We start from the raw sequence: 26717 nt of genomic DNA on the forward strand, positions 1-26717 counted from the left end.
GAGTAAAAAAAAACAAAAAAAACAAAAAAAAAACAAAATACTAATATGAAAATTCTATCTAAATTTAAAATGACTTTACTCCAGATATGTTTTAGTTTATGATCAAAAATCCAAAAGCAAATTACAAAAAAATAATTAGCGAGAACCCAGTCAACCCATAGGTTCTGTCTCTCTAGAGGACTGAATTTAAGATACTGGAACAAATATTTACATGCATATCAAGGAAGTAGGAGCAATTTCCTGGTGACAGAAGGTGAGCACACCAACTTCAGTTGTACTTTACTGCCGTCCAAAGGCAAAGCGCAATAACTACACGTTTGGTCAAAACTGAGTTAAGGCTTTGTGACATCTGTTCTGTCTTATGACAAAGTCTCCTGGTTTTGCCCCGTTTCCCAGCAGAACATTGCCCAAAGAATCGCACTGGCTCTGCCGGCTTGCCTTCTTCCCATAGTGCATCCTGGTGTCATGTGACGCACACGCACCCGGCCATCCGTGTGATGTAAAAGATGTGATTCATCAGACCAGACCACCTTCTTCCATTGCTCCGTGGTCCAGTTCTGATGCTCACGTGCCCACTGTTGCCGCTTTCGGTGGTGGACAGGGGTCATCATGAGCACCCTGTCTGGTCTGCGGCTATGCAGCCCTATATGCAACAAACTACGATGCACTGTGTATTCTGACACCTTTTTTAACAGAACCAGCATTAACTTCTTGAGCAATCTGAGCTACAGTAGCTCGTCTGTCGAAACAGACCACGCGGGCCAGCCTTCGCTCACCACGTGCCTTGGCCGCCGGTTCACCACTGTTCCTTGGACCACTTTTGATAGATACTGACCTCTGCAGACTGGGAACTTCCACAAGAGATGCAGTTTTGGAGATGCTCTGACCCAGTCGTCTAGCCATCACAATTTGGCCCTTGTCAAACTCGCTCAAACTCTTACGCTTGCCCATTTTTCCTGCTTCTAACACATCAACTTTGAGGACAAAATGTTCAAGTGCCGTGATGAAGAGATAATCTGTGTTATTCACTTGTCAGTGGTCATAATGTTATGCCTGACTGGTGTATATGCTAAGTTTAAATGCAATGTCTTTCAGATAAAAGTTCCTGGCAAATGTATAAATATTGCCTACACACAGGTTTTAGCACCTTGTTCTCAAAACACTTTCTCTCAAAACTGTCAAGGAAAGATTTCAGAATGGCAGGTTTCTCAGAAATGGGCAAGCTTAAAGGTATAGTTCCCCCAAAATTGAAAATTCTGTCATCATTTACTCATCTTCATGTTGCTACAAACCCATAGGACTTTTGTTCATCTTCATCTTCAAAATATTTTTAATATTCTTTGAATACACACTGGCATTTTTTTTTAAACATTATGTACTTAACTGAGCATACATAACATTCAGAATTGCGGTACAGTATACTTTGTTTTGGCAACTGATGCCAAAATACAAGAATCAAAGATACAGGAATTTTTATCATAATAGTAATTCAGAATCTGAGCTGGGCACTGTCTGTTTAGAAACACTTTTATGTGATGTTTCATTTTTTTTTTTTTTTTTTTTTTTTTTCCTTTTCTTTTTTTTCTTCCATCAGAATAAATTGCTGTTATCAAACCCATCAGCTTCTTTGAAGTTATTTCACCAGGAGGGCCAGATGTCACCATTGTACTATGAATAAGAAATGAAAAACCTTTTAGTTGGTTCAATAAAAATTAGTTACATTTTTAAATGTTTATTGTTCTGCATATTTTATAAGTATATTTAACTAGAAACCAAATAAGACTTTGTGTGCCAGAGGTTATACCTGGATGCTGTAAAATGTGGCTGTCCATTCAGTCAACTCATCCTCATTCTCACAGCACAGATACCTTAAAGAAAAAGAGACAAGTAAGGTGAGCAGGGACATGGGGATGTGGTAGAATTGAAATGTTAAAGGATGTAGCCAATTAGTAAAATAAATACTAACTGGTTAACTAGTAAATCATTGTCTATGATAACAAAATAAGTCAGAACAAGGATGTCCAATAAAATTAATAGTTTTTGCAAACGATATGCAAAACTATATATTATATATGATGCTCTTACTGAGAATGAGTACATTGTTACAAGGCTGTATGCATGTCACATTGGGGGAAACAAACCACAACTATACTGGTCCTCTTAATGGCATTAAAGAGATTTAAGATAATAAAAAGAAGAAAAAAAATAGTAAATCAAAAAAAATTTTTAAACTAGAATTTTTTTTTTTAACTAAGTAATGCATTTGAACTATTTGCAAATAATATTTTTACTGAATGACTTTTATGTATCCATGTTCATTAAATTCATTCACAATATGAAGACATTCACACTTAAAGGCTTAGTTCACCCAAAAATGAAAATTATGTCTTTTATTACTTACCCTCATGTCGTTCCACACCCGTAAGACCTTCGTTCATTTTCGGAACACAAATTAAGATATTTTTGATGAAATCCGATAGCTCAGTGAAGCCTCTAAGATGAACAAAGGTGTCACGTTCCCGTTCATTCCCGGACTACATTTCCCACAATCCTCCCTGGCAATCACCTGCACTCACTTCACCAATCAGTAATCACCACAGCACTGCAGCATATTATCTGGACTATTTAAACCATTCACACACTCACATACTTTGCGAGGTCTTGTTAACTTTTGTTAAAGTTCTGAGCGTTCTTGATTCTTGTTTGCCTGCCTGCCTGTTTCTGATCCTGTCTGTTCCTCGTTTACGATACTCTGCTGCCTGCCATTTGGACCCTTTGCTCTGTTTTGGATTTATGTTTGTTATCTGCCAGCCCTGACCCATTGCCTGTTCCTCGACTACGATTCTGCCTGCTCTCTGCCATTCCTGTTTGCTGTTGTTCCACCTTTGCCTGTTTGACTACGAACTCTGTTTAAATAAAGCTGCAAATGGATCTTACCATGAGTCCCGCTTTGTTACAAAAGGTCTTACGGGTGTAGAACAACATGAGGGTGAATAATAAATGTCATTATTTTCATTTTTGGGTGAACTAACCTTTTAATTTTCTAATCCTGCTAACACTTCCTAAAACTATCATAAAATGTTGTGGAAAAAAAGTTCAGCTGCTATTTTTATCTTTCCTCAGACTCTTTCAGCTAAAGTGTCACATTGCTACATACATACAGTACACGCTAGGCTTCTGTGGTAGAGTAAAGCCCATCTTCTTTGATTTGATTGTTTATTTGAAACATTTTGACATTATTGACATGCACTCTTTTATAGAGCGGTGCATAATGAAGTGCAGCAGAGCAGCATCAAAAATTGTGCTTTTAAGAACGAAAAACATCTAATAGAAGATCGTTGCATGTTGCTTGATTTGTCTGCTAAATACTTTAAATGGAAATATTTGAGGTCCACATGTAAGTGAAAGTTTAAGATTGAGGAAGAATATATGCAAATCTGCTATTGATATATTAGTTACAGCCCTGTTTGATGTACATAGGCTCACACTAACCCTACAGACTCACCACTGCTGCTTGTCATGAATCAGCATTAGTCCCCATCTGTAAAGAAAAAAAATAAAAAATTACTGCACACCACAAATTGCATCTCAGTAAATTGTTAAAGGTATAGGGATATTCCTTTTATATAGTTATACAGGGGTGCAAACTCATGAGGGCAGATTCATGTTTATGTGTACTGTATATAGTATTATGTAATTATATCTGGAAAAAATAACTAGTATACTTATTGAGAAAAAAATAAGCTGAAATTGAAAGAGCAAACTACTCTTTTTACTATATCTTTCTATAGCAGAAATAGAAAATGTAGTATGCTAGATGCAGATATGCAATTTGTCTGCTTTTGTGTGGTTGGAAACAATTACTGTTGGCCATGACCAATGTCAAGAATGTGTTCAAATGTAACAATTTTTCTGCAGTTTGCATCTCTTATATTCATCTGCTTATAAGTGAGATAAGCTCTGGAGTAGATGTTGTGTTTAGTGGCTCTGGGTTCATTACGGGGTGGGTGGATGCAGTTTGCTCCGGCAACCATGATAGATCTTGAGCTCTTTGGCAGGATATTCCCTCTCGCACTGAGAACCCTGAAAGAACAGAAAGATTTTTTCATTCTCTTTGTGTTTTCACTTATACAGTCTGCCAATATGTTGCTTTAGATATGTTTATAAATGTATTATAGTTATACACCAGCTGCATTGTTTACACTTTTACACGCACCTGTAGTTCCTTGTACAGTCTGAAAGTTTTGCCAGAAAGCTCACAATGACGAAGGTGGAAGTTTCTGCTGCTTTCGCTTTTAAGCTCACAAACACGCAATGGCCCATCTTTACACAAATTCACCTTATTCTCTGCACACATCCACACACACACAAATTAGCAAACAACTATTGCACTGCTCCTAAAACAACAACCAATGTTAATGCACTAGGCTAGTAGTATGTACTACTAGTAGTATGTAGGATGTAGTTTGTTGTAGTTGTTCATTCACTTTTGTTGTGCATTCTTCATTGCACCATATTATGTACACTACACCACCAGTCAAAAGTTAGGACACACTTCATTTGGAGTGTAGATAAAAATGTTTCTTGTGACCTTTTTAAAGGTGCTCTAAGTGATCATGGGTGGAGTAACTTCCTGTTGACGTTCGAAGTGTTGTCAAACAAAACAGAAGCTAGCTAGACCCTCCCCCCTCCTCCTCCTCCTCCTCCTCCCCCTCCCCTCCGTGCTTCCTGAAACAGTCATGAACGCGCATTTAAAATCATTCTTGTCGGTTATTGGCTGGAGCATGTTTATTATGTTTCTTGGTCCAGGCTGCACCAGTTTGTTTTTATTGCCGTTTTCGGAGCTTGTGGCGACTACAGAGACCGCGTTTTTTTACAGTGTGTTCAGGGGACAGGCAGCTAGCGGATAGTGAGGAGATGTTTGCTGTATGTGACAAAAAATGTTTTGGCCTAAAAACGCATGACATCACTTAGAACACCTTTAATATTTTTGAGCAAAATGTGTATGGCTAAATATATGAAGGTTTTGTAGACAGAAACATTTAGCCAAAATATGAATTTCTTTACAAAATTAAAATGTATAATTAAAAAGCATCCTAGAACCTACAATATCGGATAGTTTTCATTTATTTAATATTTCTGAATGCAAACAGATACATTACCATTGTAAATGAGAATTTAAATGTGTATTTTATATGTGTATTTTTCAATATTTCTGGAATATCTTGTGATGTATCACACTGAATTTATTCACCCTTCTTATCCTCTATGATGAATAAAAATGACTGTCAAAGACACATTGGTGTTTGTGTGACGAGACATACCCAGGTACCTCATGATGCCAAGAATGTAGTGATTCCTCTTGATCAGCAGGTGGCAGTGACAACTAAGAGAGAAATAGAGTGGCAGCACTCTTTCCTGGTAATGCAGTGTTCTCTCTATTATAAAATAAAGTAAAGCCCCACTCATCAAAATACAATAAATACATTCAACCCACTGAATTTCTTTTGGTACTACAGAATATTAGATATTAGATAAATTAAACAACAGCTATGTTGTAAAAATGCAATTTAATTTAAGCCAAGAATGTTGTCATTGTTCCCTATTGCACTGGACCAAAAGATGACAATTGTTTGTTGTTTATCTAGATTCATTTAGGTGTCATATTTGTATTTGACATTAGTAATTGTTGCCTCTTAACACAGAACTAAAGCAGTGTCAATACAAGTAATGCAAATCATGATGAAACTAAATGACTGACTCAATCAGAAAAACAACTAAAATATTAAAAAACAGAAAGGTCATTCCTATTTTCATGTGTTATTTATCAGTGCCACTTCCAGAATAGGACCAAATCTCACCCATGTCCTCTTTCTCTAGAATCTCATAGCAGCTCCAGAACTCTTCATTGGCTTTCTGAATTCCTTTTTGCTCCAGAACAACAGAAACCAACTTGAATGCCGTCATATCCGCTGGAACCTATACAGTACACACAAAGAAAATGTCGATGTAGTCCACACATATAAAGTACATTTCAGTTAAGATTAAGTGTCCACCTGAACGAGCACCGCTGCACCCTCCTCCTTCTTCTCCAGGTAGACAGCACAAATGGTGCTGGATGGAGTTCGACTCAAGGACTTCTGAAATATAATCAATTAGGCAATTAACGTCAAAGATCTCCAAAATACAATAATTCAAATAATGTTAAATGATTCAAATCAACATGAGAAGGTATTTACGCAGATAACTCATTACTAACAGCATATGCCCTTAACATAATATTGTAAATGCTGACGTCCTGTGAACTCTGACCTGGGACTTGTGTTTATTCAGGACGTCAGACGTCATGTTTAGCTGCCTCTGAAGGTCAGACTCTGAGACCTGCAACAGAAGCTTCATTTCAGTCATCATTCTTCAGTTTATTAACAGCATATTCTAAATACTTTTAATTAATATTTAATTCATAAGTGCATCAGTTAATACAATTAAAGGTGCTAAAGAGGTTCTTTTTGTCGACTGAGTTTTTGAAATGAGCGCATGGGTAAGAACAACCCCCCTCCTTCACAGCTCATTTAGAGGGAACGCCTCCCAAAACTCGTGCACGAGTATCGGAACACGAGTGTTTACCACGGGCATTCACTGTGTTATTAAGCCGGGCACACATTTAACGACTAGCTAAAACATTCTGACTGTGCTCAACATACATCGATTGTTTCCTGCTCCTGAAGCAGATTTATATACTTTCACATGGAATTTGAACACCGACTGTAATCGCAGACTGAAAGCAACTGGCTCTGACTGGACGCGTTTGAGCGCGATCAGTCATAAGTATCAATTTACATTCATAATCGGCCTTACAATCGTTAAGTGTGTGCTCAACTTAAAGCCGTGGATTCATTATGTCGGACTCACCGCAGGTGACTCATAATCTGCACTTGTTACTCCTGTCTCCTGACAAAAACATTGCATGCGGCGCCTGTGGAGTGTGGAAAGTTACTGGAGCGCGCAGCCGCGCATGTCTCTCACAAGGAACGTCACAGCAGTGATTGACAAGCCAGAGGGCCAATGGTTTACGCGATGATCGCGTAAACGATTGGCTGATGTTTTTAAGGCCCTATCTCATGCACAGATGATGTATATTAATATTATTCCTTTCAGTGCACCTAATAAATAGTCTTTTATCAGTTAGTAAAGACAGTTTCAAATAATATTGCAAAAATGTATAAAACAAAACATCCTCTTTAGCACCTTTAAAGCCACACTGTAACTTAAAAAAAAAAAAAAAAAACACTGCACACATCTTTTGAAAGAAGATTGTTTTGGTTGTATTTCAGTTGTGATCTGAGGCACCGCTGTACACTTATACAGGACATCTTATCAGAACGGATGGAAAAATAAATCATGTGTTTTTTGTTTGTTTGTTTGTTTTTATAATGGGTGATTTATTGGAGGCCGTTTTCAGTGACACATGGTCGAATTTCTTGTTTGTTGTTTTTATTATTATTATTAATATTAAAGAACTTGTAAACAAAAAAAGGCACCAAAGACAAAAGCTCCAAAGATAAAGGGGGGAAAGACATTCACACAACACTAAATACAGACTCATAGTATGTGACAATAGAATTACCTTTTACATTTTTCTCAACTTTTGTTTGTTTGTTTTTTATAAACCATATTGGTATGATGTGACATGCATGGATGAATGACATACTGCATGTATGCAATTTCCCGCAAAATCTGTCCCAACAACCCTAAAATTTAAATCATTATTTAAATTTTAAATGATTTAATTAATGATATATTGGGGTAAATACATAGTTAGGATTTTTTTCTACATTTTGTTTTTTATTATTATTTTAAAAAAGTTGCAATGTAGCATCAAACAATCATCAATATAACTAACTAATACCATTAGTACCAACATTAAAAACAGACTCACATTAAAAATGCTGCAGTAGTTTTGGATCAATTCCTCCACCACCTGAGATGCTGTTGCATCTGTTCCATCTGTCTGAAAAAGTGTTGGACCGAATACAATACCAAGGTTTCGTAAGGTCATCTGATTCTCTTCAGACAGGTGCTGAACGCTGACAAAGCAGAAATTTCAGGTCAAGTTTTTTGACGTACTACTAACAATAACTACATACTCATGATCAATTCAGATCAACTAGTAAAGTCACAAAATTAAACACTCCTATCTAGTCCTAGATTCTCTAGGTTATCAGAAAGAAAACTATTGTTTTATAGTGATTTGGTTAGTACTTTGTAGCTTTTAGACATCCGAGCAGGTCACATGTCCTATAACATACCAAACCAGATGGTGTATGAGGACTCTGAGTGTTTCTCTGTTAACATCTGGGAGGTTTGAGAGGAGAATCTGGTATCTATGAATCTTCTCACTTCTGTCCTCCAGACCTGCAGAGTGTTAAATAAAAAGTACTTGCTTACAGTAGTGTTGGGCTACACCCACTTTCTGAGCAGTATTAAACATCTCATCTTACATTACTCCAATTTGAATTCACCTGCAGCTCTAAGCCAGCTGTCGTTGTTCTCTTGTCCATTAAACACTCCGTCTTTGACCTCTCTGAGAAATCGTTTTAGTGTGTTAGCCACATCATCCACAGAATACTCAGACTCACACCACGTTACACTTCGTGCATCGCTCTGAAACCTCTCTTGCAGTTTGGTCACATGAGAATTAATGCCACTCTTTCGGTAGATTCCTGATGACAACAGTCCTGAAAAAAATAAAAGTGACATTATGATTGTGTTTTGCATATGGGTCAATGACATGACATGCATATTTTTGTGTCTGTCAAGTTTACCAAAATAATTTGGTAAATTCATGACATATATGACTTTATTCTATAAAACCTATTTAGTTTGAATAAATTTAATACATTTAAATAATACATATTATTTTATGTTTTGTTAACTAAAACCCCAAAATGTCAGGTAGCGTAACTATCTGAACAAATGAACAGACTAAGAAAACTATTTAAAATGGTGTCTTAATAATAAAAAATTAAAAACTAAATACTATGACATCATTTTAGGTTTGAAAACTTTCATATTTTTTAACACTCTTGAGATCATTGAAAACTTTTGTCCAGCAATTTGTATATTCTCAAATGTCAGGGTGGCACAGCTGCAAACATGGCTTTGATTATGAATTGACAACAGTAAACATGATAATGTATCATCTAGAGTACCCCAATTGATCCTTGTGGCAGAGTAAAAACACTGTTAGACATTTCTGTAATTTCTACAGTTATTTACCATATATCACCCAGTATTATACTGCTAATTCTCTTTACAGTAAATAACTGTGATTCCCTTTGCATTATGGGAATTTTCTGTGACGTCAAGCACCGCATACAGTGATTTACTGTATTTTTAAAATTTGCAGTATACTACTGTATTTGCTGTAACGGATCCTCTGGCTCCATTCCATCGTGTTTTTTTATTTTCCTATTTTTGTACATTTGGTTTGACATGTTTCGCCTCACACCGTGTGTCTACAACGCTAACAGCCCGCTGCTGTCTATATTGGACACACTGAAGCTACCGGACCTTTACAAAATGCAAACCTTGTGTCAGAAATAGCGCGAGCGCTTGGACTCTGAGTACCGTACATATAACGGGGCATCATACTGTCTCTGTCTGGGATTTGTCGTGTCGCGACGGAGCATTCAGTGCAAACAGTGAATGTATTGGGTTCTGACTTTTGTTGGATCGCGTCGTTCGCGTCCGAGGTAGAGACGGAACCAGCGCGGCAGTGCCACAGTCTGCGGCCGGTGTACCGATGCACCCCATGAAGACTTCTCCCCGAGAGAGAGAGACCAGCAAGCAAGGTAAAAAAAAATCTTTACCACGGTAAACTGCGTTAACGTTTCATTTGACAAAAGATTTTGTTAGATTATGGAATTTAATATTTACTGCAATTTATGTATGCGTGTTTTAAAGGTCTCAACTGCACCAAAGCGCCGGTGACTACTAGCAAGATTTCTGAGGTAAGTTTAGCTGTAACGTTACTTGAAATCATATTGTTACTTAAATGTCCTAACAAAAGCAATGTTTTCTGCCTATGTTATTGTAATACTGGTTTAAAAGCGCGCCACAGCGAAATTTTGCGGGCCACAAAGTTAATTGTCATTGTCAGTAGTATAGCTGAAGCACATTTAATGCAGTCCCTAGCATTGTTGAATTAGCAATGTGTGAAGCAAGCAGTGGATCCACTGTTGCAGACTAGCTAGCATTATAAATTTGCTAACTTTTGATCAAATTAGTGACTTTGCATCATGTCTAACATTTTATTTATTACATAGCAAATGAAGCAATCAGAAGATGGACCATTTTCTATGTTATGTCTCACCAGATTACATTTATCCAGGTAAGCACTGCAGTAGAACTCTCATAAAATCATTCATACCAAATTTAGCATTCTAAACAACTTTAGTTTATACTTTTGAATTATTTTGATCTTTTATTAGGCCGAAGACTCTACCATTGCAGTCCCGACTGACCAGGAAGGTCCTAATATCAGTGCACAGGTTGGTTAAGTACTGTAGGGAGGAGAAAAATCATCACATAGTGATTTCTTGCATGCGTCTTACTGTTTATTTGTCTTAAACAGCTTCCCCTTCACTGCAGACAAGCTGAAATTGGCCAAATGTCGATTGCAGTCTCTCTCTCTATGGATCTCAGCATTTTTGGACAGAATTTAGGATATGTAAGTATTAAAATTTAATCTGGCATAATTTAATTTACAGTTCAGCTGAAATTTTTGAATATGCTATTGACAAAAATATGTTACCTATATATATATATATATATATATATATATATATATATATATATATATATACACACACATACTTAAAGGGTTAGTTCACCCAAAAATGAAAATAATGTCATTTATTTCTCACCCTCATGTCGTTCCACACCTGTAAGACCTTCATTTATCTTCGGAACACAAATTAAGATATTTTTGATGAAATCCAATGGCTTAGTGAGGCCTGCATAGCCAGCAATGACATTTCCTCTCTCAAGATCCATTAATGTACTAAAAACATATTTAAATCAGTTCATGTAAGTACAGTGGTTCAATATTAATATTATAAAGCGATGAGAATATTTTTTGTGCGGCAAAAAAACAAAATAACGACTTATTTAGTGATGGCCGATTTCAAAACTCTGCTTCAGGAAGCTTCGGAGCGTTATGAATCTTCTGTGTCAAATTATGATTCGGATCGCGTATCAAACTGCTGAATTCACGTGACTTTGGCACTCCGAACCGCTGATTCGACACACTGATTCATTATGCTCCGAAGCTTCCTGAAGCAGTGTTTTGAAATCGGCCATCACTATATAAGTCGTTATTTTGTTTTTTTGCCACACAAAAAATATTCTTGCCGCTTTATAATATTAATATTGAACCACTGTACTCACATGAACTGATTTAGATGTGTTTTTAGTACATTAATGGATCTTGAGAGAGGAAATGTCATTGCTGGCTATGCAGGCCTCACTGAGCCATCGGATTTCAACTAAAATCTTAATTTTTGTTCTGAAAATGAATGAAGGTCTTACGGGTGTGGAACGGCATGAGGGTGAGTAATAAATGACATTATTTTCATTTTTGGGTGAACTAACCCTTTAAGTTATAGTAAAAAAAAAAAAAGTTTAAAAATGGAGGTTAAAAATTATTTGACACTAATATGGAATTCTCTCTCTCTCATTCTCATGTTTTTATATAGTGTTAGAGCCGGGATCTCCTCTGAAGGACTGAGTACATTTGTGTTCGTGGACACAATCTTTGGAGAAGTTCATTTATTTCCAAAGGTGGACAAAAACAGTGTGTTGTCTTTTTTTTTATTTTTTTTTATTTTTTTTTTTATGAATTTAGAGGAGATCATTGATAATAAGAAGAAATGTTTCTTGAACAGTCTTCTTTCAAAAACATTAAGACACTTAAGTGCTTTTGGCCACTAGTGTACATTAATCAAATTTTGGAAATAGTGAAATGATTTTGAAAGTGGGGTTATGTGTCATGTTACCTAATGAGATTGAGAAAATAACTGTTTTGTCCTGTGTTGGACATTTCATTTTTGACTACTTAAAAATTTATTTATATTTTGCAGTTTTATGAATGTAATTTTTGATATTTAATTATAATATTTTTTTGACAATAAGCTAAACAACCATTGACTTTACATCATTTTATGTTATTTTATATTTTTAACACATCCTTTCCAGCATTGGCAGACTGTTTATTTTGTGATATATATGCAATGTTTTAAATAAAAAATAAAATGATATTTTGGAATAATTTTGTGTGAATTGTATCTCAGTAGTACTTAATTAAATTAATTCTATAATTAATTCTATATAAAAATTATGAAATCTATATTTAGGACAAATAATTACAGTAGTGTACTGATTACCTGGGTTTTTTACAGTAATTGCACCACATTACATAATTACAGTACCATGTAGTTACTGTAAAACTGAAATACGGTGATAGTACTGTAAATCTTAATTACAGTAACTTACTGGCAACAGTGTTGCCAGTAAGTTACTGTAAAAACCCCTTGAAATGTCTAACAGTGAAGGTTTGTATATCTCTCACTGGTAAAAACCGCTAATTTCAAGTATGGGTAGGTTGGTACACTTTCCATGTCAGGTGGTACAACTACAGTATATACATTCAACTATTTGGTTGTACCGCCTGACATAAAAACAGTCAAAAAATGTTTTTAAACACTTTAAAATGTTATTTAACAACTTGTATAAAAACATTGTTCATGACTCAAAAATATGCATTACATCAGATATATATATATATATATATATATATATATATATATATATATATATATATATATATATATGATTTTCAAAAAAAGGTGTTTTTTAAATATATATAAAAATATATTTTATATATATAAATATATAAAAAACAACTTTTTTTGAAAATCTTGGCATTTATTTTAGAAATTTCTAATTACCTACTTTTAGGACTGTGATTTACTTGGTGGCAGCATGAAGAAAAATAATTGTATCTAGTTGAGTATGCTATAAGTAAACAATAAGATACAAGAGGCTGTGCTGTACCGTGAATAAGTCACGGCTGTGTTAGGCACGACGCAAAGCGGTTACCACACCATACAAATCTTAAAGCCAAATATATGTATCAATGCAACTTTCATGAAGTAAACTTTCACTAAAGCTTTCCTTCCGCTGGAAAAAATTGTCCCTGACTGTGAACAGCAACAGAAGTTACATTATTATGCCATTAGATGGCAGCAAAGACTTTTATTTTGAACTTTTACACTGAAAAGACTGAATTGTTGTGAACACGGAACAAGACGCAACTGACAAATGCTTTGACTAGCGCTGTCAGTCATGGGAAAATGCCTTAACTGTTAAAAGGACAGGATAATACATCGGACATTTAAACAGATTTTTTTATTATGAACATAGGACTGAACTGAAGGAAAATGCTAAATCTGAATGCAGGTAATAAACTCGCTCACTCCATCTTTTTCTCACAATACTGTTCTACATAATACACTAAGCTCTTTTTTTACATTCATGTGCCCTTGTAATCGTTAATTAAAATCACTTTCCCTCCCTCTTGCAACGACATCTCTTCTCTTCTCTGATGACGTTTTGTCAACCTGTCACTCACATGAGATACACAATAATTGTCCAATAGACAAAATCAAGTCCTGCCCTACATTTTTTCTTGTAGGGTAGGACTACAAGAAATATAGATATACATCACTCAAATATACACCATAATAGGGAAAGAATAGACTAGCACAACTTTCATTCAAAGAACACCTCCATAGCAACATTCCGGCATCAACAACAGCAGTGTAGCATTGTGGCTCTCTCAGTTTTACTTTATAAAAATTAAAAATTTAGTTCAGCTGTAATTTTACATTTCTATAACAGAATGTTTGTGCTTTCTTCTGAAATGTGAATGTGTGTTTATATACCATAACATGTTACATAGTCCAGGCAGCGGTCAATAGTCACGGGGACACCCAGGTCAGTGAGCTGCTGCTGGGATAGTGGCTGATCTCCAGCACCAGATTTCTGCTGAATGTAGGTCTGCCAGCCCACAAAATGAGGCCTGCGGTCAGCCAGCAAATGCAGGGGTCCACCCCGCCACACCAGCACCATAGAGCCAGAACTGTCACAGAGAGCTACGTACACACACGCATAACATATAGGAAATATACATTTTCATATTGTCTCAGATCAGCACATGTTTGTGTGGGTGTGCTGTAACTCACTGAGTGTGAGCAGCTTGCGCAGGTCGATTGTTTGTACGTTGTCTTTCAGTAAAACCTGCAGTTTGAAACCGCTGAGGCAAAACCAACCAATGCCATTGCTGCCCTCGGTGCAGCGCAGACGACCCAGGCGATCACAGTTTCCACACACATCAAACAGTGCAGGAGGCAGCACAGACTGTATGAGAAGGAAGTGGGTCAGTTTATTTGTCTCCTATGCCAATATATTAGAATATAAGAGAAACATTTTATTTCATGATGATATTTGCATATAAAGCAGCTTTATAGAACAATGAAAGGAAAACTGCAAGGAAGTAGAGATAAACATTTAGAAAGGCTGCATTTATTTGATAAAAATACAGTAAAAACAGTAATATTGTGAAATATTCCAAATTAAAATGACTTTGGATTATTATTGGATTATTGTTTGGATTATTATTATTATTATTTGGATTATTATTTAATATTCCAAATTAAAATGACTTTGGATTATTATAACGTTATTATTATTAAAGGATTAGTTCACTTTCAAATTAAAATTTTCTGATAATTTACTCACCCCCATGTCATCCAAGATGTCCATGTCCTTCTTTCTTCATTTGAAATGAAATTAAGGTTTTTGATGAAAACATTTCAGGATTTTTCTCCATATAGTGGACTTCAATGGAGCCCAAATGGTTGAAGGTCAAAATTACAGTTTACAGCGATCCCAGAAATAAGGGTCTTATCTAGAGAAACCATCGCTCATTTTCTAAAAAAAAAAATTAAAATTTATATACGTTTTAATCATAAATGCTCATCTTGAACTAGCTCTCTTCTTCTTCTCTATTTGAATTACGGCATTGTAGACCCTGCTAAGTGTATTACTGCCCTCCACAGGTCAAAGTTTGAACTAAATTGTCATATACAATATGCTAGTGCAAGTATATAACAATTAGTTCAAAGGGCAGTAATACACTTAGCAGCATCTACACAGCTGGAATTCTAATAGAGAAGAAGAGAGCTAGTTCAAGATGAGCATTTATGATTAAAACATATTTATATATTTTATTTTATTTAGAAAATGAGCGATGGTTTTTCTAGATAAGACCCTTATTCCTCGCCTGGGATTGTGTGGAATGTTTTGAAGCTGGACTGAAACTGTAATTTTGACCTTTAACCGTTTGGAGTCCATTGAAGTCCACTATATGGAGAAAAATCCTGGAATGTTTTCATCAAAAACCTTAATTTCTTTTCGACTTGAAGAAAGAAGGACATGGACATCTTGGATGACATGGGAATGAGTAAATTATCAGGAAATTTTAATCTGAAAGTGAACTAATCCTTTAATGTTGAAAACAGTTGTGCTGCTTAATATTTTTGTATAAACTGTGAAATCTTTATAACATTATAAATGTCTTTACGGCTTAATGTTAACTCTACAGCTCTTGTTTGACCTCACAATATGGTATCTTCAAAACAAACTATGGTAAAAAAAGAAAAGAAAAAAGAAAAAAAAAGTTGATCACCATGGCAATAGCCCGAATCCAGTTCTTGGCAATGCTGCCATCATCGGTTCCAAACAGGTAGACTCTCCCCTCCTCAGAGTACAGCTCAAAGGTGTGCTCATAGCTGCCAGCCAATCAGAGATGACATGATAAATATGGTGCACAAAGAGATTCATGTGATAAATGTAAACTCAATTAAGGTTGAAGGTGAGGGTTTATTACCCATGTTTCCCTGGGCTGTTGACAGAGAGGCAGATGATTTCACTGATCTTCATGCCACCACACTTGTTGTGGCTATGTTCATTCTTAAAGTAGCTAAACATTCCATCACCAAGACAGCACCAACGCTGAGAGAAATCTACACAAACAAACAAACACACACACATTCGCCATGAAAACTTGTAGATTTCTAAAGCCTACAGTAGGCCATTACATTTGAAAATGTCCTAATATGAACCTTTATAAAGTAATTATAAATGTTAATTCATGACTTTTCATGATATGAAAGACTAATTTTAGTTTAATGTTGGAAGTCAAGCACATCCTCACAAACACACAAGGCTATCATTGAGATTTATTGGCCAGTCATCATACAGCAATTTACTAAACCTATAAATCTACTAGTGCTCCACACACCTGCTTTGGTTTTGTGGTCTGTGATTGCCCGAGCTGATGAGGCGGTCTTAAAAAGGTTGCCAGAATGGGATCGAATGGACACATCTTTAACCACTGGCGTAAAAGTCTCTGATGAAGAACAAAACAAGATGAGTTTTGCCAAAAAAGCTGAACCCATGAAACTTCTGAACCTGTGTATCTAAACACATGTGCACCTGAGTTCAAGTTCTGCATAAGTAGCTCCGCTTGTACTGTTTGGCCACTGTGTTTGGCCAGAGACAGTGGAGAAGGGAATTGTGGGATACCAGTGTGGCAGTTGATATCCGCCCCACAATTCAACAGCGAGAGAGTCTCCAACAAATCAGCAAATTGCACCGCTGAACACAGAGCCTAAGAAACCCAGAAAAACCAGACATGAGAGAAGAGAACATTCATTTGATGGGCATTTAGTGCCATTTATTTGGCATTTTAATCAAATTGACTAACTTTGTTGAGCGCCTCCTGTTGGCCAAAGAGTATGTGGTATTTACGATATTTTCCATCCTTGTATTTTGCTGTGATGTGCTGAAGACGTTGCTCGCTGTTAGCGTTCACACAGAGACTTTCACTCGGGGGAATATTCGCTCCCCAGAACTGATTTGCTTTGCCGTTACCCAGCAGCAGAAAAACCTGATAATGAAAAATGAGATTATCAGACATCATACAGAATGAGAAAGGCACAACTGCAACTGCTAAAGCATGAATATAACTGAGGCAGCATATAGTAAGGATGCATCACATCCATTGTACCCTGATGAGGTCATCAGTCCACACTCGTTCATCCAGCTTCAGACTGCGAACCTTTGACACGTTCTGGCCCAGGCTTCTGTGCACGCCTGTTATCACACAAATGTGTACACATTTATGAGCAGACATAAACAGTACATATAGCTGCTGTCATTTGTTAATATTTGTGTTAGTGTTTGTGTGTACCTGCACATTTTTCACACAGCAGAACACACAGATTGATTGACGCCCACTCCGGCATCGAAGAGCTGCAGTCCGCACAAAAACGGTTTGCTGGCACGCGCCAAATGCTCTCACATACTCCATCACATGACAGAGAGCGACTCACACATTCATTAAGTAACTCACACCATTTCACCTTCTCAGTCTCTGAATTCACCACAAAACTACAAACAGAGAGAAAGAAGCAAATGAAATTAAAGCAGTTTTTAATTGATGTAGTGAGCTCACAGTTTTATCGTTTTGCTTAATCAAGTCAAATAAAAAAATAAAAAAACACTGATTAAAGTTATGTAAAATGCCATCCTTGAAGCCTTGATGGACCTTCATATGTAAAGCACATTGTTTGTGACATTCATAGTTCTGTAGATTTGTTTGAAGAAAACTATGACACTGCATTGTTCCTCTCAAAACAAAACTATGTTCTCTGAATGGTACACACTAAAAAAAACAATATTCCTAATCAGTGTTCCAGTAAAAATACTTAAAACCAGTTTTCCTTGTTACATTGGCTGTTTGTTCACCTGTTTCGTGTACACTACCGTTCAAAAGTTTAGGGTCAGTAAGATTTTTTAATGTTTTAAAAGAAGTATCTTCTGCTCACCAAGCCTGCATTTATTTGATTAAAAATACAAACAAAAACAGTAATATTGTGAAATATTATTCCAATTCAAAACAGCTGTTTTCTATGTCAATATACAGTAAAGTTTTTCCTGTGATCAAAGCTGAATTTTCAGCATCATTACTCCAGTCTTCAGTGTCACATGATCCTTCAGAAATCAATCTAATATGATGATTTGATGCTCCAGAAACATTCATTATTATTATCAATGTTGAAAACAGTTGTGTACAATTTTTTTTCAAAATTCTTCGATGAATAGAAAGTTCAAAAGAACAGCATTTATTTAAAATAGAATATTTTCTAACATTATAATTGTCTGATCAGTTTAACTTGATGAATAAAAGTATTGATTAATTTTATTTCTATCCCCCAAAAATAAAATTAAAATTCTTACTGACCCCAAACTTTTGAACGGTAGTGTATAATGTTACAAAAGATTTAGATTTCAGACAAATACTGTTCTTTTGAACTTTCTATTCATCATAGCATCATGAAATAAAAAACTGTTTTCAACATTGATAATAATCATAAATGTTTCTTGAGCATCAAATCATCATATTAGATTGGTTTCTGAAGGATCACGTGACACTGAAGACTGAAGTAATGATGCTGAAAATTCAGCTTTGCCATCACAGGAATAAATTACACTTTACTGTATACTGACATAGAAAACAGCTGTTTTAAATTGGAATAATATTTCACAATATTACTGTTTTTGTTTGTATTTTTAATCAAATAAATGCAGGCTTGGTGAGTAGAAGATACTTCTTTTAAAACATTAAAAAATCTTACTGACCCCAAACTTTTGAACGGTAGTGTATAAATCTCACTAAACCAATAATGAAATAAAATTGTGGTCCGGGGGGAGGGTGTGTGTGGGGTTGGGGGTTCCCGTCCGTGGCGCCAGGCCTGATACAAATATTTTTTGAAAAAACTTGAAACTTGAAAATATAAAAATAAAAGCTTATTAAAAAGATTCATAAAAACTATAATAGTATATAAAAAATACTAAAATAACACTGTTGAACAAATGCTTCCCATTTTTATGTGCAAAAAGTGAAAATTTGCAGTGTTTACCTGAACGTTCTGTATGGAGTGGTGAGCGTGAAAGAGCGCTTGTTTTCTCCATCTCTCACACTGGCCATTCGCATGTCTATGTCAGTGATGCCTACACCCTGAAAATATTCCTATATACAAAACACACACAACTAATCTATCAAATAAACCCAACAAAACATTTAGAAAGTCAATTATTCACATTCAGATTCACACCTCGTGGCTCCTGAAGAGGAACAGTTTGTCCCTGCTGATAACTGTGTAGACTTTGTTGCGTGGCGACAACATCTCCAGGTAGCCCTCGAAAATACTATTCACACTTCCGTTCTTAAAGAACAGATTCCGGGGCTCCAGACTATTTTTGCGATCGCTCAGAATCTTTTCAAGGCAACACACCCAGTCATTTCTTTCCTCTGTGAAAATATACAAGCAATATAAAATGTGTGAAAGTCATTCACAGCCTGAATGTAAAAACAAAGATGTGTTAGAGATATTCTGCAAGGTGTTCAGGAGAAAACAGTGACGAATACGCACGAGTGCTTTCTGCTCGAAACAGGAAAGTTCGACTCTGATTGTGGAGCTCAAATCGCAAATCTCCCACACTGACCACCTTATCGACAGATCCCAGAGACACCATCCTTTTAGAGTACACCTCCTGTCACACACACACACACACAGAGAGAGAAATTCTTTAACACTCTGTATTACAGTTGAGTCAAGTTTATTGTCACTCATTCCAGTCAAAGTGCAATGAAATGTTGTTTCACAGGGTCTGCAAGCAGAACAATAAAGGCACACAATGAACACTGCTATACTGTAAACATTAACATAAATGCTATATGCAATAACTACATACAAAAACAAAACAGATCAGGGATACATATATAGTATATTTGGACTTTAATTGTTCCCCTTATTTACCATCTATTGCTGTGTATTGAGTACATTTTTAAAAACACAAATGTAAACACTATTAATCTTTAGCAAATCTCAAAATGAATATACATTTTTCATATTGTACATTCTAATGTGGTGGTAAACAGTTTTTTTTTAAAGGTGCCCTTGATTCAAAAATTGAATTTACCTTGGCATAGTTAAATAACAAGAGTTCAGTACATGGAAGAGACATACAGTGAGTCTCAAACCCCATTGTTTCCTCCTTCTTATATAAATCTCATTTGTTTAAACGACCTCTGAAGAACAGGCGAATCTCAACATAACACCAACTGTTACGTAACAGTCGGGGTGTACGCCCCAATATTTGCATAATGCCAGCCCATGATGTTCCCAACATTATAAAAGGCATTAGACAAGGGCAGCCAGTTAATGTCTGGAGCTGCACACAGCCGAATCATCAGACTAGGTAAGCAAGAACAACAGCGAAAAATGGCAGATGGAGCAATAATAACCGACATGATCCATGAGAGCATGATATTTTTAGTGATATTTGTAAATTGTCTTTCTAAAAGTTTTGTTAGCATGTTGCTAATGTACTGTTAAATGAGGTTAAAGTTACCATCGTTTCTTACTGTATTCACAGGGACAAGAGCCGTCGCTATTTTCATTTTTTAAACACTTGCAGTCTGTATAATGCATAAACACAACTTCATTCTTTATAACGTTAAATCTCTCCAACAGTGTAGCAATAGCCGTTAGCCACGGAGGACAGCCTCAAATTCACTCAGAATAAAACTTTAACATCCAAATAAATACTTTACTCACATAATTCGAAGCATGCATGCAGCATGCATGACGAACATCTTGTAAAGATCCATTTGAGGGTTATATTAGCTGTGTGAACTTTGTTAATGTGCTGTAATATAGTCTACAGCTCATGTGGCGGCGCCAAGTGTAAATCAGTGCATTGTTAATGATGCCCCAAAATAGGCAGTTAAAAAGATTAATTTAAAAAAATCTATGGGGTATTTTGAGCTGAAACTTCACAGACACATTCAGGAGACACCTTAGACTTATATTACATCTTGTGAAAGAACATTCTTGGGCACCTTTAATTATATTTTAGTTTATAGTGTTTTTTTATTTTATTTAGTTAAACAAAACAGTGTAATTTTAAGACTGGCCATTTAATGGTTATATGAAAATAATTACCAGATAATCAGTATCGGCCAAAATTGACAGAGTTATAGAGCACTTATACAGTTGTAGTAACAATTATAATAAAATATAATAAAAATGCCATTCTTGATAATTATTATTTTGATTATTATCTCTTATCTTTTTATTTTTACAGTCTCACTTCGAACACTGTAAGTGCTAAGGTTTCTAAAAACATCAGAAAAATGAATGGACATTCTAAATTCTAAAAGTCTAGATTTAATCTTTGTGACCAAAACCAAAAGGCGGGTATACATTCCAGCTTTCATACCCTCTTGTTTTTAGTGTGTCATCATTTAGTAATGATCATCATCCCCTCTCTCCATTCCAATCATTTCTTGGGTTATTAAGTTTTTACAGTAAATACATAACTTCCTTAAAGTAAATAAAACAAGGCAGGACTTTTTATTGTAGTTCTAGAAGAAAAGGAAAGTATGTGATGAACAAGGAAATCTATATATTTAATCTGAATGGAAGGATCTTAATGTTATTCAAGACTTTAAGTTCCTTCTTGATTTCCAGGAGGATATGGTAAAGTATTTACTCACAAGATTACAAAATGGATGTATGGATAGAGAAAAAAACTGACTGACTGATTTATTCATTTGTTTTACCTTGACGGATTGAAAATATCTAATATATTCTGAATCCAGCTGCACCCATCGACGCTGGTAAATCTTTCCACTGAAATTACAAACACAATTATAAGACACTTTAATTAATATAGCAATTATAAATATAAATAAAACCATAGGATTTCAAAATAGAGTCTCCATTCTTACCCTTTCGGAGGAGTTTTCTCCAGCCAGCCAGCTTTAACAATCTGATGGAACTCCTCTGAGAAATCAGGAAACTCTGTACATCGGATATCAATACTGTCCTCACTAACATAAACAAACACTGTATTAATACAACAGAATAATTCTAATTTCTCTTACACTGAAGCCTCACGTAAACACACAAAACAAAATAACATTATCCACATAATTATTTATTTATTTTTTATTTTTTGCGCTTCATGCACACACCGTTCTCTCTGAATGATTGTCTCTTTTTTATCTTCTTCGACTTTCAGGTTGATGAAACACTTCTGCATATCTCGCAATAGATCCTCCTGTGGAAGACAAACAACTGTTGTTGAAAATGATAAATGAATACACCATTGTTTCAAAGTTTGGGGTCAGTAAGAATAGGAAAATACTTTTATTCATTAAGTATGCATTAAATTGATTTAAATTTAAATCAAAAGTGTCATCAAAGGTGACAAGAAAGACTTTAATAATGTTACAAAAAATTCCATTTCAAATGAATGCTGTTCTTTTAATGTTTTATTCATCAAAGAATCCTGAGAAAAAATGTATCACGGTTTCCACAAAAATATTAAGTGTTTTCAACATTAATAAATGTTTCTTGAGCAGCAAATCAGCATATTTAGTTAGTTAGCTAGACACTTCATAGTCCACAAGTGGAAATTTGTCTTGGGCTTCACCACAAAAATGCATTCAATATCATCACACAAATCACATAAAAGACAACAAGTAACACAATCACCCCTCACACTCAGATCCCAGTATTTAATATTCTAATGGCAGTTGGCACAAATGACATTTGATACACCTTTTTCCTTGCTTGAGGTTGCCTAAAACAACTTTTTAATGGTAAAAGCTGAAATTTAATATTCAAGAGATGAGAACAATCTTCAATAATAACCTGTGCTTTTTGTTTGACTCTTGTTCGATAGATTTCATTCAATTGTCTTTGTGGTTGTCCTACAATTGCACAAGCAATTTTAACTACTCGACACAGTTTTTGCTTTTCTTTAACTGGCAATAGTCCATATCACATAGTCATATTAAAACATAACACTCTCAACAAGATTCTTATAAACCATCTCTAAAATATGTTGACTCACACCAGAATGTTGTAACCTCCTAATAAGATATAATCTCTGCATTGCTTTTTTTAAAAACATCCTCAACATTTCCAGCAAATGTTCCTAAATATTTAAAACTTCACACCATCTCTATTTGATATCCATAAGTATCAAAGGTTGTAACCCTTCAATAAAATCTACTTTATTCCTACTAATGATCAATTCCTTGGTTTTATTCATATTTATCTCCAGTGAACTCACTTTACACCAGTTTTGAAGCAAATTTATGTAATTATAATACAGCGTATCTCGCTCTGTTCCAGCTTTACTCAACCGGCCAACAAAGTGCCATATCGTCCGCGAATCCTGGATCTTAAATTCATTTGTATACAACAAAAAAGTAAGGGTGATAAAATAGTTCCTTGTGGAAGTCCTGTATTTACAATGATTGTCTTTGACACCATATCATTACCAACTATTCTTTGAGGACGATTTAAAAGAAAGCCTTTAATCCACCAAATAAGATCACCATTCACTCCTAAATTAATTAATCTTTGCAAAAGAATATCAATCCGAATCGAATTAAAAGCTGAACTAAAATCTATAAATAAAATTCTAACGTAGTTTGTAGTATGCTGAATGTGTTCAGCTACAAAATCACATAAGGTCATAATAGCAGGTAAATTGAAGGGGGTCCAAATCTTTAACCACACTTTTCCAAATATGCCTTGTTAATACTCGTTCCATACATTTACCCAACATGGATGGTCTAAAATCTTTTAACTTATTGGCATTAGATATTTTAGGTACTGGAACAATCTTTGTTTCTTTCCATGAATTTGGAACCACCTTACAATTTAACAAGAGCCGGAACAATCAGGTAAGGACACCAGTTAGTTGAAAAGCACAGTCTTTTAACACACGACCCTTTAGCCCATCTGGGCCAGGTGCTTTATTTGGTTTAATGCTAGCAAGAGTTGCTGCTATTTTTATATTCCTTAAGCTTAATAGGCTCATATGCCAGAATATTAAGACATATTCTCTCACATTCGGTAGTATATTCCCCCCTATCAAACCTAGTAAAGAAAACATTTAAATCTTCTTCAGAAAGTGCACCTTGTTTCCTCTTCTCTCTTTCCATAATACTATTAAGCCCTTCTCATGCCTTCTTAGCATTGCCTGTATATAATCGATTTTAAGTCTTGTCCTTATATGCTGGCTTATAGCTTTCTTTATTTGACTCCTAAATTCCTTCATTTATCTCTAACCAGTTTCCTATCACCATTTAAAAAATTAGAATGATTTCTGAAGGATCATGTAACACTGAAGACTGGAGTAATGATGCTGAAAATTCAGCTTTGCCAACACAGGAATAAATTACATTTTATAATAAATCCAAATAGAAAACAGTCATTTTAAATTGCAATAATATTTCACAATATTACTGTATTTTTAAGCAAATACAAGCAGTCTTTAAGAACATAAGATACTTTCTCCAAAAACATAAAAAAAAATGTACCAACCCCAAACTTTTGAACTGTAGTGTATATTCAGCAAGAATTTTGTGCAGTACAAGATAATCATAACTAGAAATGAAGCACATTGCAGCTTGATGGCACAGCTTCTCTAACATACAGGCCCAATAGAATGACTATTTAACAGCTGTCACATAGACACCATATACACTCACAGACACAAAATTTACCTTTAATGCCATGTTCTGGAAATGTGGTGTGTGTACCTTTGAAGGACACAGAACACATGAATAAATTAATTATTGAAATGAGTCAATAAACCAATAAAAACAATAAAGAACAAATGAACAACATGTGGTTTCTTTAACATATTGGAAATACAGGGGGATCAGATTTTTCCTGGCACAGTTTCTTGAGTCTTGACATTTCCTGATTTGAAATTTGTTAATGAAAAATAAACTATATAATTAAGGGTCTCTAAAACAAAGCTGTCTGGATGTCTTCATTATATTATTCACGATAATTATTTTTATCATTAGTTTTGAGTTGTAATAAGGAAAATGTTCGACCCACTTTACACAAATGAAAAAAAAACAACAATCTGGAGAATGCTTAGCATACTGTATGACCTATAGCCAATCATATGATCCTATCAACCCTGATGTAAGGCTATGACCCTAATTACAGAAATACAAAAACATCTCTTCCGCCTCAACCCAATTTACTGTAACACACACAATGAAGCCACCAAACCTGATGCACAGCATTTCTAAAAGTTCCACAGCTCACATATTAAAAACACACAACCTTTGAAACATAGTCAGAAGTAACAATAGTAACAATAGTCCGTTCAGGTCACACAATAATGCTCTTCTTCACTGTGGTTAAGTAAGGGAAGTAAGCTCAGATTGGTGTTCTTCATGAAACCAATATAATAACTAAAACATGTTCTGGCCATTCAGCTTGTGTGCTAAAACACACACATTAAAATACACACACACACAAATACACAAAAACTAAGGTCATAACTAAAACAGTCTACCTACACATGACTGTTTACAAAAATGTACACAAAATACACACTCATATTTTGATTTAATTTTTTTATAGAAATAAAGGTGAGTTTAATATCAGATATTGGTCAAATATCACAACCAGAGTATTAACATTTTATAAATCTAAACTACTGAACTGTTTACTTACAAGTGTGTAAGAAACATTTGATGTAAAACACGCACACACACACACACACACACACACACACGTATCCAATTTCAAAACAGCACATCTTTAGTGTTATATAATCATCCTCATTACTATCATTACTGTTATTGCTCTCTTATATCTGTGCTACAGTTTAGGATGTTAGTAACAGAGAAAAGAAGAGCATAAATTACCTGTGTGCAGCCAAATCTGTGCCAAGCCCAACTGCATTACAAGGCATTTATTATATACGCGCGCACACACAGCTGTTTTGAAAGAGGAAGTTGACTCTGTGACAGGACCATTCCTGCAATTCCTCAGATAACTATAAAAACTATTAATTTCGCTTCAAAAGAACTGTTCTTTAAATCCTGTGTTAGTTCAGCTACAAAAAATCTCACCATTTGTTGGCCAGACGTATTGCTTTTGGAAACTGAAGGAAGCTTATTCATTTTGAATTTCTGAAATTGAATTTTTTTTTTTTGTAATCTTTGAATTAAGGTCTATACATACACGTGGACGTGCACAAAGTTGGATAAGCTACTTCTGAATATGGGTTCCTAGAGGAATTCAGAATTTTTAAGGAGAATTCTCTCACACTGGAACATTCTCGCATTAGAACATTCGTAAGCCACTGCTGAGAAACTGAATGTAGATTTAGATTTGTTTACGTTACTGATTGCGTATGTGTGCAATGCATTCTCTACAGTAGCATCTGCAGTTCGTAGTAGCTTACTTACTGCCCTCTAATGGCTGCATTAGAGTTCTGATTGACTTTTAACAGTTTCATATGACTTTATGAACAATATCAGTTCCAGTTCACATTTTACCACAATTCAAGTGTTAACTTTTTAAGGTGGCAAATATGTTTTTGCAAGTAAGAAAGGCAATTAGACTGTGCATGAAAATGTGGTATTCTGAGTGGTTTAGCGCGTTTTTAGTCAGAGGAAGTCAGCTCGAGTC

At 35.2% G+C, this 26717-nt stretch overlaps 1 protein-coding gene across 2 annotated transcripts; it reads right to left on the reverse strand.

Annotated features, from left to right (window-relative positions):
• Nucleotides 1-1312: 1312 nt before the first annotated feature.
• arap1a (ArfGAP with RhoGAP domain, ankyrin repeat and PH domain 1a) lies at nt 1313-26650 on the reverse strand. Of its 2 annotated transcripts, XM_048187429.1 has the most exons (29): nt 25949-26650; nt 24782-24817; nt 22232-22317; nt 21986-22087; nt 21818-21887; nt 19623-19743; nt 19305-19501; nt 19110-19219; nt 17378-17577; nt 17195-17280; nt 16892-17074; nt 16621-16795; nt 16427-16534; nt 16013-16148; nt 15812-15914; nt 14307-14481; nt 14007-14216; nt 8523-8738; nt 8310-8415; nt 7940-8087; nt 6313-6381; nt 6057-6140; nt 5862-5979; nt 5325-5438; nt 4217-4347; nt 4001-4083; nt 3506-3541; nt 1805-1868; nt 1313-1668 (listed from the first exon to the last, which is right to left on the reverse strand). In XM_048187429.1, exons 2-29 carry the CDS (start codon nt 24791-24793, stop codon nt 1639-1641), a joined length of 3273 nt encoding a protein of 1090 aa, XP_048043386.1. In that variant the 5' UTR covers nt 24794-24817; nt 25949-26650; the 3' UTR covers nt 1313-1638. The 2 variants fall into 2 exon arrangements, 1 of the variants encoding a protein (XP_048043386.1); XR_007184518.1 differs by lacking the exons at nt 1313-1668; nt 1805-1868; nt 3506-3541 and having other exon boundaries at nt 4067-4083; nt 5333-5438.
• Between the last annotated feature and the right edge of the window lie 67 nt (nt 26651-26717).

Source organism: Megalobrama amblycephala, linkage group LG4 (genome assembly GCF_018812025.1).
Source record: "Megalobrama amblycephala isolate DHTTF-2021 linkage group LG4, ASM1881202v1, whole genome shotgun sequence".
In the NCBI taxonomy this organism is placed as follows: Eukaryota; Metazoa; Chordata; class Actinopteri; order Cypriniformes; family Xenocyprididae; genus Megalobrama; species Megalobrama amblycephala.